The sequence below is a fragment of the Eucyclogobius newberryi genome, unplaced genomic scaffold, assembly GCF_026437365.1.
Source record: "Eucyclogobius newberryi isolate DKJ021-1_F unplaced genomic scaffold, fEucNew1.0.hap1 SCAF_15, whole genome shotgun sequence".
In the NCBI taxonomy this organism is placed as follows: Eukaryota; Metazoa; Chordata; class Actinopteri; order Gobiiformes; family Gobiidae; genus Eucyclogobius; species Eucyclogobius newberryi.
In genome coordinates this window covers 14,518,654-14,533,424 of record NW_027315779.1, presented here as the reverse complement: position 1 = coordinate 14,533,424, position 14,771 = coordinate 14,518,654, and the positions used below count along the sequence as shown (strand labels likewise).

The window sequence follows — 14,771 nt, the reverse complement described above, 5'->3', positions numbered from 1 at the left end:
TATTACAGCAATATGAATATTAAGCTACAGAATGCTGTGTCCTGTGAAACCTACATAAAAAAATAGTGTAGGAGGGACAGGGGCCAAAATGGCTGTGCAGAACCAAGAGGTGCAGATGCAGGGTACTTTTAAGTTGATTCAAAACAGTTTCAGGTTTTATAAGTTTATTTCATTTGTTTACTACAGACACACCAATTGTTTTGACAGTATTAACATCACAAATCACATAAGTCCAACACAGCAGTGACTGTTCCCTGTAGACTATCCCTTGATTTGGTCTATCTCATTGGTACAGAAACCTGTCTTTACGAGGACTTGGCTGAGAAGCATTATGGGGGCAACACAGCATCAGAATATATCAACACGGTCACACAACTCAACACCAACTGTAATTTAAAAGCAAATGGAATTGAAGGGACATTTCTCTAACTACTGAAGTTCAAAAGCGTGTTAACACAAAAAATGTGAAGGGCATTTTAATCCTCCCATAAAACTCAGCAGGGCTACCGCTGTCTGACAGTACAATGAGAACTGCAGTTACTCTAAAATTTCAGTCCTCCCAATGTCATGCTGACCTTTTATGAATGTAAAGGTAATGTTGTCACTTATGATTATTGGTCCCATGTCAGGGATGTATTAGTTTAGAACAATCAAAGATGAGCAAACACTGTATTCTTACCAAAGCGACACACAAACACAATAAGCAAACTCCAGCCTTTTGGAATGACCCAATACTGGGAGGCAGGAGAAGGGTAAAGGTTCTGAGCCAGAGAACGGGCATAAAACAATCAGACTAGGATGATTTACCGTTTAAGTTTATCTGCCTCTACATTCTCATCAATTAAACATACCTGTCAAAGACAGAAATACACTGTCCCACTTCTTTCATGAATTGTTCTATAAGTTCACTGATTTGATTGGTCAAGCAAACAATAAATTAAGTCCACATTTTTAGTACAGCAATCTTATATTATGTTAAATACATCTAATAATTTTAATCTTACAACTCTAAAGTACAGTAGACAGCGCAGGCCTGTAATTGATGTTGGAGTGAGAGGAAAAGCTGAGTGAATACAGTATAAGACTATTGGTATGCCACAATGAATGTGGTAGTTTGTTTAATAGGCATGGTTTGCTACGTAGAGAGACTTTCCCGCTGAACCACAAGTTCCAGAAGAAGCATACTTTCCAAGGGCTGCCAAACCATTGGCCTAAACACACAAAAAAAACAAGGTGTTAGATTTAATACCACACTGAATGTAGAATGAGTGACGCGAGCGTTTCTAACCTCAGCACGTTTGAGAAACTCTTCAGTGGCGGCCTTCTCTTGGCTCAGCTCGCCTCTCCACGCGTTCAGGGCGGAGGCCTGGAGGGCACGGCCGTAGGAGAAGGTCAAAGCCCATGGTTTATTCAGGGGGCAGGTGTTAATGGCATTTAGGTTCACACTAGCCTCCTCCTCAGACTGCCCACCAGACAAGAAAGTCACTCCTGAGAGTAAAAGAGAAACAAATCATTAATCAAAGTAATGCTACATTAGACTATCCCTGGAGGCTGCTCTATACCTGTAACGGCAGGAGGGACAGTGCGACGAAGGGCAGTAACTGTTGCCATGGCAATTTCCTCACTGGAGTATTTGGTGGGGCAGGAGTGTCCAGCAGTCACCATGTTGGGCTTCAGAAGGGTTCCCTCCAGGTACACATGGTGGTCAGACAGAGCTTTGTAACAGGCAGCTAAAACCTACAGACAAAGAGCCGGAGGTCAAACTCTGCAGTAGATTCCCTCTAAAGAACAAATGTGTTAATGGTGTCGTACCTTCTCAGTGATGTACTGGCAACGCTTCAGGTCATGTTCCCCATCAGGAAGGATCTCTGGCTCCACAATGGGAACAATACCATTCTACGCCATAACAGATACATATGTTGTAGATTAACAATTAAAAACAGTCTTGCACAGTTATAAAGTAAACAAACCTGCTGGCAGATGCTGGCATATCTCGCCAGCACATTGGCGTTCTCATAGATGGCCAGTTCAGATGGCGTGGTCTCGGAGATCTTCAACACACTGCGCCACTTGGCAAAGTCTGCTCCATCCTTCTTGTACTGGGCACAGCGCTCAGACAGTCCATCCAGACCTACACAAAATACAATTTAGCCCCTAAAAAATATAATGAATGTTCTTGATGGGATGCCATTGACAGACCTTGAGTGGTTGTCTCTCCATTTGTTCCAGCCAAGGGCACTACACCTTTGTCAACCTAAAAACATAGAAACATTCACCCTCATCATCATTAGTTTTCAGCCACTGGTTTCACATCTCAAATGACCTCGTAGTCTACCCTTATGGTTTGTGTATGGCTAAACATGACAACAGATTGCGTTGTTACATGCTACACATTAAATACAACAAGGAGTTCAGCAATTCTGTTTTAAGAGAACCAAAGACCGTTTTAATGGAAAACTTTTGAGTAAACGTGGTTTACCTTGATGCCAACTACAATTCCACGGTCTTTGATCAGCTGGGCAAATTGCACGCCATCATCGCTGTTCTGGTACAGGGTCTCGTGGAAAAAGATGACTCCTCCAATGCAATTGTCCATGCGCTGGTCAGCAGTGAAGAGAAGCTGGCGGTAGCGGCGCCTGTTCTCCTCAGTGTTCTCAACGCCAATGGGGTTCAGACGCTTCGCCATGCTGCCTATAGAGACAAAATATTTTTGACAATGTAAAAGAATGGTAATCTACATTTACCAGAACATATTAAAAAAAAATCCTTTCAGTGCACACACATACCGGTGGATTCATCAGCTGCGAGGATGCCCTTCCCAGGGGCCACTATCCTCTGGGCAATTTCCTGCAGCTCCTTCTTCTGTTCGGTAGTCAGTGCGGGATATTGGTGAGTCATGATGGCTGTTGGAAAAACATGAGAGCCATGAAGAGGAGGCCACATTTCTTTGCAGAGCAAAGCCTGGATGAGTGCCAATCCATGGCCTCAAATTCAAGTCTACATTCAGGTCTCACTCAGCAACACGGTTTTGTGTAACAGTGCTTTACATTTCAATGCAATGGACAAGACAATGAAAGAATGTCCAATAAATGCCAGTAAACAAACAAATTAACACATTTAATATTCATTCTATAAGCTAATCCGTTTGGCTCTGGTGTGTGCAGACATACACCCTCAACTCGGATTATTTGGTTGGCTGTCCCATCCTTAGTCTGCCGTAAATAAGCACTTACATAACCTCATCCCTCCATCCGCTGCACAGAGAGGGAGAGCGCGCTTACGCAACAGCTACACAGCTCTGTCGCAGCTACAGTGTCCGGGCTGCTGAAATGGATGCATGCACGACTCGTACCGCTCTCCTCAGCAACGTTCGGCCTCCTCAAAAAGGTTTCATTATCCCATCTCCAGAGGAACTGTGCACGTCTCCTTCGATGCCAATGGCCACATAAATGCTCAAGTTTTACATACAACCGTGTATTTCACGGTCTACTGGAAACTCATTCAAATCTTCTGCCCAAGATATAGATTCACAGTACTCTTGCAGGAAAAGAACAACCAAAGACTATTTATTCACACAAGTCCCAACACATTCCCAGAAACGCCCACTATAGAGGACCATGCCAAAGAACAAGCTGCAACTTTTTATTTAGTCACATCAAGAGGAATTTTTTTTTATGGAAATGCTCCACTTATTCACAAACATTTGTTCATTATGATGGGACAAGTTTGTGTGTTAATCCGAGCTTAGAACGAGGAGCTAAGGTGCTTTGTATTGATGCACACACGGTATGCAGTTACAACAAACATTTTATCAGTACACCTTGTTTGCGCGGTCAATCGGCATAGGGGCCTGCTGCTGATTTGTCACCTCATGTGACACAATAATAATGTAACTTGGGCCCCACAGGCCAAATACCCCTCGCTCATCAAATACCCGCCATCTTTTGTGAAGCCCTGTAACAATACACGGGTGTTATCCTTGTGTTTGTAGAAGTTCAGACCAGGATTTCACCAGACCAAACCGCACCAGATACCATGAATTATTGAGAGATAAAAAGGACAAAGATACGGTTAACTTGAAATTTGACCACGCACCTTTAGAATATCCAATACAAAACAGTACTACAGTTTTAAAAATGATTGCAAACGGAAAATCTAACAAACAGAAAGGAGAAGCAAGGTTATCTCTGGATTAGACATCATTCAGGTCATTTCCAAAGTCATTGGGAAAATCCAGGAGACATTATTAATGGAGCTTTAAACCTTTAGTTGATTTTAATTTGTCAACTAATTTGATTTTATAGGGATTTTGAAGGATTTATAGGGACAACAGAAATGAATGAAAAGGCATGAAATGAGTTTGTTGGAGATTTGGGAAAGAATTGTGAATATTTTATGCCCTTTTCCAACATAGCAAAGACATTACTTGTTCATAACGAATCGATTGTACCAATATAAGTAAGCATCTCTATAAAAAGGAAAGGCAGCCTGAAGTAGGAATGCCAGTGACTCCTATCAACAGTGTGATATCGCAAAAGTCCACAGTTGGTCACGTTTATTCACAGACTGCACTGTGACGTCTAGATTTAACTACTGTTTAAAAGGTCTTCATCCCATTTTAAATGCTAAAGGAGATTAATACAACAGCCGGCCTGTTGTTCACAGATTGCAAGCAGTCCCATCTCCTGTCTTTGATCCAGCAAGAGTAGGAAAACTACCATTTGCTATATTTAAGTTGTTTGGCTGCAAGTGACACCTTTAAAATGCGCTTTTTATCTTTGGAACACAACGTACATTTGTGGAAATTTAGGGGGTTTCAGTGTACATTAATGGTAATTGTGTGTTTTTAATTAAGTGCAAAATTACATATATAAATGTTTATGGTGATTTTGGCATATTAGTAGCCAATTATCTTGATAATTAACGAGTTTGGTGCTTTTGTCCAACTCTCCAATGATTTTCGCGTCTTCACTTAACATGAAAATGAGGATAGGCCAAGCCAAAAATCTAAGCTAAACTACAATCCTTTTAGATGAAAACGAGTCATTGATTTTCCTCGTGGCAGACGCTCCGCCTCCATCAGATGTGTACGTGCTCGGGCACAGATACACAGCAGACACGACACCACCCCTCCTCCTCCTCCTTCATCCAAAACCACCGTCCAAACTAAACCATTATTACATTAACACCACATCATCTGGGTGGACGGTCCTATTAAACCCAGATCATGTAAACCAGGCGAAACAGGCCCGCATCCTCCGCCTCTCGCCTCTGAAGGTCATGCACGCATTTCCTCATTGACGCACATTACGACGACGGCGCCAACCCTACGATAAAATACGTCAAATTTACCAAAAAAACCGTGCTGTATTAAACAGACTTTTGATAAAATAACGTCAGCCGTGTCCTGAAACGGAGCTGTAGTCTGCTAGCGTGCAAGGAAGTCAAAAGTATGCAGGCTAAATGAAGGATGTGGCGCAGCATCACATCCTGTTCCACGCCTTTTCCTTCATTTCTCACACTAAAACTCTGTATATCTTGGTTGATTGGGTCGAAAGATGTCGTCTTTATGTCTTACCTGCGGAATGGTCACGGAGCAGAGATGTGCAGGTGTGTGCGCGGTGCGATAGAGATGCAGAAGTCCCCCGTTTCCTTGCTGCAGAGCAACGTGATCCTTTACAAAACCCTGGGGGCGGGGCTTAACCTTGCGTCACGGAGCCACTGCGCATGCGTTGAGCAGCATCAGTTAGGTGCAGCATGAGTGTGCATCTTTCGGGTAACATGTCCACAAATCTAAAGTCCTCCAAAGAGAACCTTTGTTTTCCATTCTCCGCAATCAAGAACAAGTACACTTACTATTCCAATTAAAGCTATAAAAAACTAAGAGTTATGTGAATCACCTTAAGTAACTGATCTTCCTGGGACTTATCATTTTTAGGGATGTAGGGCCTATTGATCCTGCAACATTGCAAGACTCATGAACACTGCCTAAGCACCTTATACTCATTGCGATGTACACTTTGTGTTGCACCGAACCACCAGGATAAGTTCCTATGTTTGTGAATTTTTGTTCATCGACAAATGGCAATAAACCCTTTTCTGATTCTGATTCCAAATTGCCAAAAATGTCAATACGACTTGTGCCATATTTCATACTTTTACAAACTCCTCCTAAGGCATTCACCAACCAAACATTTGGTGGGAATCATCTTCAGGCCATCAAAAGTTGATATATTTTACTGTGAATCTTTCCTAGAATTGGAATTATGTTGTCGCTACAGTGGCCTATAAACTTCCAAAATCAGGAAATTTTGCACAAAATTTTATTTTTGAGTCCCGAAAAAATTCATGGGCCGGTCATATTTTGTACTGCGCAGCGACAGAAACATCCCATGTTATCTCAAAGGGAAAATGTCCCATGCCCTTTGCAAATGAATGAAATTATGGCCTTCCAATCAAAAAAGCATTTTTTAAATGGAGAACTGACACTAACCTCCCAGGTTAGACCAATGGGAAAATAGCCACATCTTGGAAATTTGCTCATTTTCACACTTTATAATTTTACAATGCACAGAATCATGCTATTCAATGAGACTGATAGCGCATTAGCCCCCCTGAACGTGCTCAAAACTCAACATTTTCCCCAAAATTCAGAAGCAGTGAAACATTTTGTGTTTTAATGCCAATTTTTTGTGCATTAAAAAAGGCCGTGACAGCTCCAACTGCAAAAGTCAAAATACATTGAATCCCTGTGAGACATCCTTACGTCAAGTTTGTCATTGGGAAAAATATATATGAATGTGGCCATAACCCCTGACTAACCGTATGGCTACCATCTACCCGAAACACTAACTCTTTTCTTATTGTTATTGTTGTTACTTTTAATGTCGGTTGGCAGCCAACTGAAAAGGTGCATTAAAACACCTGACTGCCGTAATGACCAGAAAGGTCGATAAACCTTGTCACTGTCCAAAGAAAAGTGTTTCTTACCCTGATCGGTTGGTGAAGACTCTTTATTTGTGAGACACACGGCTCTGCTCACAAAAGCAGAAAAGATGATTGAAGCCGACTTTTCACGACTGAACACGACTTCTTCTTCTTTGGTGTTTTATGGCGGTTGGTATCCAAGTGTTACATTAACGCCAGACTTTATTCTTCAGACTTTATTCTTTAGACTTTATTCTTCAGTTCAAAGCCCACGAGTTCCAAGCCCACGACTTCCAAGCCCCTTCTTCTTCTTCTTCTTCTTCTTCTTCTTCTTCTTCTTCTTCTTCTTCTTCTTCTTCTTCTTCTTCTTCTTCTTCTTCTTCTTCTTCTTCTTCTTCTTCTTCTTCTTCTTCTTCTTCTTCTTCTTCTTCTTCTTCTTCTTCTTCTTCTCCTTCTTCTTCTTCTTCTTCTTCTTCTTCTTACTCTTACTCTTACTCTTACTCTTACTCTTACTCTTCTTACTCTTACTCTTACTCTTACTCCTTCCAAGTGCATCCACCCAATGTAATTGTGATTTCTGGAGTTACTTCCATTGTTGTCGTTGTGCATCTACTGTGGACAGGAGACCAGCGACGCCCCTACCTCCATTTCTTTACTTTGATTACCCTGATTCTCCAAAAGTAGACTTCCTTCACTCTGACTCCCATTTAGCGCATTTATGTTTTCTATTTCTGCCCAATCAAGCTCTTTTGTCCCAAGGAATCTTCCTGCAGCTTTAGCAATGATCCTGATCCTTTCAGATATCCAACCAAGATCATCTTCCCAAAACACTAACTCTTTTAAAACTATGATATGACCAGAAAGGTCAATAAACCTAGTCACTGTCCAAAGAAAAGAGTTTCTTACCCTGATCAGTTGGTGAAGACTCTTTATTTGTGAGACACACGCCGCTGTTCACAAAAGCAGAAGACAATTGAAGCCGATTTTTCACGACTGAACTCTTCTTTTTATTCTTTGGTGTTTTATGGCGGTTGGTATCCAAGTGTTACATTACCGCCACCTACTATAATTGTACATCTTAGACTTTATTCTAGATTTTATTCTTTTGACGTTATTCTTTATCTCAACTTGTTGTTGTTGTTGTTGTTGTTGTTGTTTTATGGCGGTTGGCATCCAAGTGTTGCATTACCGCCAGACTTTATTCCTCAGACTTTTGGCAGCCAACTGAGAAGGTGCATTTACCACCACCTACTGCAGTTGTACGTCTTCAAAGTATGTGTTTTATGCTTAAAACCGTAAAAAAAAATGTTTAAAAGAGAGAGAAAGAGAGAGAGCACTTAATGTAAAGGAGAGTCTTTGAAGTGACTTTCTAGAAGCTTTGCTTTCATGACACTGAATCCTGGCTTCACAACTGTTGTTACGGCCTATCCGACAACAACATTTAAGGGGGATGGGGTACAGCGTAAAACACATACTTTGAAGACGTACAACTACAGAACCTTTTCAGTTGACTGCCAAACGCCATTGTAAGCAATACAACAACAATAACGAACAACAACAACAACAACAACAACAACAACAACGATATAAGATTAAATGTCTTTGTCCTAATAGAGCTAGGGATTGCTATGGCAACAGTACAAATCTTTTATATTTTTTATGTTCATAAACAACATGTTTCACGGCCTGCACTGAGGTGCATCAGCGCTAGTTGCACAGGATTGCAAGAGTTTGAAGCCCGGCTGCCGGGCCGTTGGATGCCGCTTGTTTTTTAAATGTTATTTTCTAAAATCTAATGGCTGGTGTGATAAAGTTTATAACTTTATGTACTGTTTTTCTTTTTTTTTTCTTATTTTTTTGCAAAGCAGTTTTTGATAATCAAAAAATTATATGTTAAAGAAATATTGGAAGAAAAATATGTTAATTTATACATGAACTGATGAAATATTGCTTGGGACAAAAAGAAAACCAACAAAACACTAATAACTATAAAGAACGGTTTAATTGAACTATAAATATCCATTCATTTATTTTCTACTGCTTGTTCCTGTTAGAGTGACAGGAGCATATCCCAGTGACTTTGGGCCTTGGGCGGGGCCAGCTCGTCACAGGGTTCACAAAGAGACATAGACACATATTCACTCTCACATTCATTCACTAGGCCAATTTAGAGTTGCCAATTTTGCCTGCATGCATATCTTTGGACGGTGGAAGGAAACCAGAGAACCTGGAGAGAACCCACGGTTATCTGTATGAATGCGACATTGGAAACTAGAACACCCCTTTTTTGTTTTTGTTTGGTGTAATATCATTTATTTATGTACTTTATACGTGTCTGGATGTTTTTTTTTCTTCAGTTTGGATCAGTCTTGACATTATTCACAATATATGCATTAATTTGTCATTGTACATTTTTATTATGGGCCCCAAAAAGGTCAATGTAAATTAATACAACTTTTTTTTAAACTAACAACAGAAAATACAATACACAAAGTATACATATATCATGAATCAAATGAATCTGGTAAAAATTAAAACAACATAGTTGTTTAATGAAGTACAAACATACATACAGATGAAGATCAATAGATTTATTCTCCATTTACAAAAATACATGTAACATTTTGAAGAGAACATGATTACATTTTGTCACACAAATACTCAAGATTTGCATTGTGGACATATTTTAGAATAATATTAAGTAGTGCAAAATAGTGTATTCATGGGAACAAGTCATGTGAGTTACAACAGCGAAATAGAAAAGGCCCTGGAACTATCAAAGAGACAAATTGAGGTATATATTTAGAGCCTTGGGTGTACAGCCATGAGCCACGTAAAAATATACGAAACAAGTCCTGCAGGGGAAATCTATGGAGTGAATATGACTAACAAAAAGCCAAAAAAATGTATTATTTGATACTGTGATCAAATAAAAAGAAAGATCGAGTAGATTTCTGCTGCGTCATTCTCCAAACAGCATGTGACGTTTAAGGTATCACAAAAAATGAAGATACAGAAATAGACAAAAGGTAGTCTTTAAGGACCCAACACATTTTCATATTACATAGACAGTAAATATGAGGATATGTTAAGAAATGTACCCTGGCGAGAGCTATAGTAGATTTCAGTGCAAACAAAGAAATTCCAATGTCTGATAGTGTTTTGTTAAAGGGAAACATGACCAATCACCAGGAAAGAGATGAACAATGGTGCAATATTCCTTGCACAATGTTGTGTCAATAGAAGAGATGTGAAAAGTGCCCCAAGAGAAAGGCATAAAATAAACACTCTAAACTACCAATCAATCCAATGTATTTATCCTGAAGGGATCTTCTCAGGAAGTTTGTAGTCAGTGGACTGCAGCTTTGAGTAACAGTGAGGATGTGCAGTTACACATAGTGCATTATTTTTCATAGTAAACACAAAGTGCTTCATACAAAGACTTCGCTGCGAGGACCCTTTTCCTGAGCAGGCTGCTGTGACAGTGCTGGTCCCGGCAGAGCTACTGTCACGTGGGTCTGGGTGTTGTCCTGAGAGTCTGGAGTGTCTGGGCTGAGCAGAGAGTCGTAGTCAAAGCCCTTCAGCGGCTGCAAAGACAGAGTGAGGCCTCTGCGAGCTTTAGACGCTCGGTCCGGCCTCTCCCTCAGCCTCAGAATCACCTGCACTCAAGTTACACAACGTATTTATACAAACACATCTTCACTCGTGCCTTACAAACATCACCATCATTAGTAAACCAGTCTGTACCTGCACAGGCTCCCGCTGCATGAGGACAAGGTCAAAACTCATCCCACGGAAAAAGGCTTGTCGTTTAAATCGATCAAGAGTTCTTAGTCTACGAATAGGAGTCTTGCAGAGAAGCTACAGAGAGACATTTTCATGGCTTATTACATTAAGATTTAAATGTATATAATAGTTAATCAAATACCTCTGAGATGAGCAATACCAGTGGAGGGCTGAAGGTGAGGGGCATTTCATATGGAAAATGTCTAACTTTTCGTAACATGCTGCAGTGGTCAGGTTCCGGTGGCACAGGAAACTAGGCGAAATGAAACAATACTGAGACGAATAGAACTGTAATCATGCAATGAATGTGACTAGAGGAAACATCCCCTTTAAGTCACTTTAAGTCACTTGCCCACTGCTTGCCATCTCTTACCTTCCCACTAACCAGTGAGAAAATCAGGATTCCCAGGGACCACCAATCGGCCGCATGGTTATAGGGCCCACCACTCAAAACCTCTGGAGCTGCAAATAACAAATGATTTCCAGATTGTAATTATACTTTATAACAATTTTTTTCTGCCATATTTTGCATGTGAGATTTTAGTGGCAGCTCTCACCCATGTATTGTATCGTTCCACAAATGGTAAAGGCTCGTCCTCCTCTCTCCAGGCGACGGGACAAACCAAAGTCTGCTAAACGGAGGTGTCCTGGCACAAACCAATATAAACATTTTATGATACAATATACGCCTTTTTATTCAATGGGTCCAAGTATAAGGTTTTGAAAAGGGAAATAATTGTTTAAAAATATGTACTATACAAACTATTTGCTTTTATATTAGATGCACTTTGTTTGTACCGGTAACAGAAACATTTTGTTTAATGATTGGCAACTTTGTCCAGGTTGTTGTTTGCTGCCCTCTGTTGATAACATTTTGCTACTCACCATTGTCACTCAGCAAGATATTCTCCATCTATAACATAAAAAGGAGTATGGCACAACATATGTATAACGTGTTTTACATATTTATTTATTGTATAGTATAGTAATTTAATTTTAATTAATTAATTCAACAAGACAATATATAAAGAGCAAAGACATTTGTACCAAATTCTATCTTTGTAATTTCCATCTGCATCTCCATCTAATACAGTTAGCTGCTGAATATATAATTTGGTTACCTTTAAATCCCGATGGATGACCCCAATGTCATGCAGGAAGCCTAAAACAATAACACAACACTTTAATTATTATCTTCTGTTGGTGGTACAGCTGACAATTGGGCTATGAATGAGGAGGCAGGGGTTGAGGTTGGGAACCACTACTCACCCAGAGCAGAGCCCAGCTCTGCAGCAAACATTCTGACGATTTCCTCTGAAAACTCTCCATTCATTTGCCAGTAAGTGTAAAGGTCCCCAGTGCTGCAGTAGTCGCACACTGTGGAGGCACAGAGTGAGGTGTGTAAATACAATGCTATGTAATCCGTCAAAAAAATAAATTTACAAAAGTGTGGCGCATGGGAAGGTAAAAGCAGGCGAGTGCGGCTAAATTGCACAAGTGCATCTGTGACAACCACCAAGAAAAGCTAAAATAAATGATCAAATATTGAAAATAATAATAACAATAACAATAACATTGATGATCTGACAATAAGAAGTCCTCTTTAATATTTGCCTTGTAGTTTATAATTATAAGCTCCTGTAGCTCCAACCTCTGTATTATGGGGGCTGGGGATACACAAAGGGGGCACTTTCTGTGTCAGTGGCTGAAAAACAGGGAAAGGGTTTGGGAAAACCAGGAGGGGGCAAAGCAACTATTTGTAGAACAACTACAGCAGGGAAATGCTAGCAAATGCTCTACTGCAAGATATGATCAAAGTTTAGTAATGACTCAACATTAAAGGAGAGAAGGTGAGGGGATTTTGTAAAGTGAATTAAAGTTAGGGACAGCACTGGCCACTAGTCTCTGCTGACTCACTAATGTAGAGGTGACGTTGAGTCTGCCAACAGTCCTGGAGGTCATGGACAAATGGATGATGAATCTGACGCTAAAGGCAAAGGTCAGAGATCAGCTTGAACAGTTTTATCACTGGTCATTGGGAAAGCACTTTAAATTAGTATTTCTCAATCAAACAACAAATGACAAATGACAAATGACTTGTCAGCTACAGGTACTATAGTTGCTATTGTGCCCACCTGAACAATAACTTCTTCCTTCGACTGCTCAAACACACCAAGTCTAAGGATTTCGGATTTAGGTATAACCTGTAAAACACAGAAGAGATGAAAATGTCAGTATCTTAACTCCTTTTTGTGAATTCAAAATTGAAGAGGGCAATACAAACAAAACACATTTCCAAAGATTTTACCTTCACAGCATAAGTTTTCTGTTTGGCTTTGTCCTTCACTTTCAGAATGGGTCCAAATGAGCCTTTAGCGATGTAGCTCATGACCTGAAGCAGAGACGCAGTGAGACTGGTGGACACTACTCTAGAGAAGTAAGAGTGGTATGTACCTGGAAATCCTCCTGTCCAGGCACAGTCCTGTGTGGAAACTCTGGCAGGAACATGGAGATGAAGCCTGGTAAACTCCACTCAGCCCTCAGTTTGTCAGGGCCAACCCCTGCCAGTCTCAGCACATGGTCAGGGATGTCCGGGGTTTTTCCCTGGAGCATTCTACGGTGCCTAAGCCGCAGAGAAGGTGCTGCCAGACGACACACAGAGGCAGGGAGCGACAGGCCCACACTAGAGAGGAATCCTCTCCATCCAGACGAGAACAGTTCATCCTCCTGGTCTCCTGCTGGCCTCTGAAACCGCAAATAAGCCATCAGAGAAGTCGCAAAGAAGAATACAGTGTGCATAAAACGTTTGGCATTGGGGAAAATAATTGTTTAGTGCACATCATAAGCATTATCTTCCAGTGTTTCCCCAGTAAAGCCTCTAGTGTGTTATTGTATAATTCATTTTGCCATAAGATTATTATTCCCCAGAAAACCCCAAGTTTAAAAAAATAAAAATAATTATTTAAAAGCCTAAGTAGGGCAATTGCATTAATATATTTTTAGTTTTAGTGGGGGGGAGATTAGTCCACAGTTCAGCCTCATACAACACCCCAGGCCCTCTCCTCCTGAGCGGATGCAGATCTGTGCTTTGAATTGCACAAATGTAATCAGCCATGCAAGATGTCATTATCATAGTCTAATTCAGGAACACATATGTGTCATTCAGTCTGAAACGCACTGCCTCCTTATTGCTTTAAACAGCTGATTTCTCCCCCTGTAGATGCCAATTTTGATAAGATACTTTAAGGCTTTTTCGATTTCAAACAAGACGCTTCACTACAAGTTTAATTACCAGTGTGATACATTGACGGAATAGCAAGCCGGTTCTGTGGGTTCCGTAACCCCTCGTCACGGAAACTGGGACCCCCCTCCCCTCGTGCGTCACTCCTGGGATTTCTCTAGACTCACCTTCGTGTGTTTACTGGCGTCGGCCCCCATCTGTGTGACAGGACATCAGCACTGTTCCCTCGCTGTGCAATAGGAGCTCACCTCATCCATACAAGTCACATTGTGCAGTAACAACAACCCTGCAGCGCACACAGAACATCACCAGCAAAAACAAACATAAAGCCAATGGATTCCTAAAAAATCTAGCTGGAATCGGCATTGATTACGCGCTAAATGTCAGATAAATGACAGATATGGCGACAAAAAACAAGTTAATCCCAGTATGGACAACGTCAGAGCAAATCCGCCCACATTTTAAACGTCCAATGGGGAAACGTGCTGTCTTACCGCCCCCTGCTGGTCACTCTTGTACAAGGCATCATTTAACACAGTATTCTCTGATTTTTACAAATAAATCCCACAACATGAGTTATGCTCAATTTGGGTGAATTGAGCATATTTGTGCAGAAAAAAAAAGAAGAAAAAAAAAGTCCTTTGCTTCCAGGTGCGGGGTAAGTTGAGCCTGGCAGTTGGAACATAATTAAAAAAAAAAACTTACCTACAGAATACCTACCTAAAAATACCTACAACATTTCAAAGTATTCTATGGGGGATTTTAAACTGCAAAAAATCCCAAAGATTATTTTTTAATTGGCACCAAAAAATGCTTT

The 14,771-nt window shown here is 40.6% G+C and overlaps 2 protein-coding genes across 2 annotated transcripts; both read right to left on the bottom strand.

The window, feature by feature from the left end:
• Window positions 1–147: 147 nt before the first annotated feature.
• On the bottom strand, window positions 148–5,720 carry aldocb (aldolase C, fructose-bisphosphate, b). The gene is made up of 9 exons (XM_072446123.1): window positions 5,579–5,720; window positions 2,787–2,903; window positions 2,480–2,691; window positions 2,200–2,254; window positions 1,971–2,131; window positions 1,813–1,896; window positions 1,563–1,737; window positions 1,289–1,488; window positions 148–1,211 (listed from the first exon to the last, which is right to left on the bottom strand). Exons 2-9 carry the CDS (start codon window positions 2,896–2,898, stop codon window positions 1,119–1,121), a joined length of 1,092 nt encoding a protein of 363 aa, XP_072302224.1. The 5' UTR covers window positions 2,899–2,903; window positions 5,579–5,720; the 3' UTR covers window positions 148–1,118.
• Window positions 5,721–10,101: 4,381 nt separating this feature from the next.
• Window positions 10,102–14,382, bottom strand: rskrb (ribosomal protein S6 kinase related b). The gene is made up of 13 exons (XM_072446122.1): window positions 14,122–14,382; window positions 13,168–13,458; window positions 13,022–13,105; window positions 12,849–12,917; window positions 12,631–12,700; window positions 11,983–12,090; window positions 11,835–11,875; window positions 11,599–11,626; window positions 11,271–11,360; window positions 11,087–11,175; window positions 10,856–10,966; window positions 10,675–10,788; window positions 10,102–10,586 (listed from the first exon to the last, which is right to left on the bottom strand). Exons 1-13 carry the CDS (start codon window positions 14,149–14,151, stop codon window positions 10,359–10,361), a joined length of 1,353 nt encoding a protein of 450 aa, XP_072302223.1. The 5' UTR covers window positions 14,152–14,382; the 3' UTR covers window positions 10,102–10,358.
• Window positions 14,383–14,771: the final 389 nt, after the last annotated feature.

Excerpts from the sequence above, each read along its gene's own strand:
- aldocb (XM_072446123.1), bottom strand. The coding sequence starts at position 2,898 with ATGACTCACCAATATCCCGCACTGACTACCGAACAGAAGAAGGAGCTG. Across the intron at positions 2,255-2,479 it reads GAATTGTAGTTGGCATCAAG|GTTGACAAAGGTGTAGTGCC; the intron begins GTAAACCACGTT and ends CTATGTTTTTAG. Across the intron at positions 1,489-1,562 it reads TGTCCCTCCTGCCGTTACAG|GAGTGACTTTCTTGTCTGGT; the intron begins GTATAGAGCAGC and ends TTTTACTCTCAG.
- rskrb (XM_072446122.1), bottom strand. The coding sequence starts at position 14,151 with ATGGGGGCCGACGCCAGTAAACACACGAAG. Across the intron at positions 13,459-14,121 it reads ACGCCAGTAAACACACGAAG|AGGCCAGCAGGAGACCAGGA; the intron begins GTGAGTCTAGAG and ends TTGCGGTTTCAG. Across the intron at positions 10,587-10,674 it reads TGCAGCGGGAGCCTGTGCAG|GTGATTCTGAGGCTGAGGGA; the intron begins GTACAGACTGGT and ends ACTTGAGTGCAG.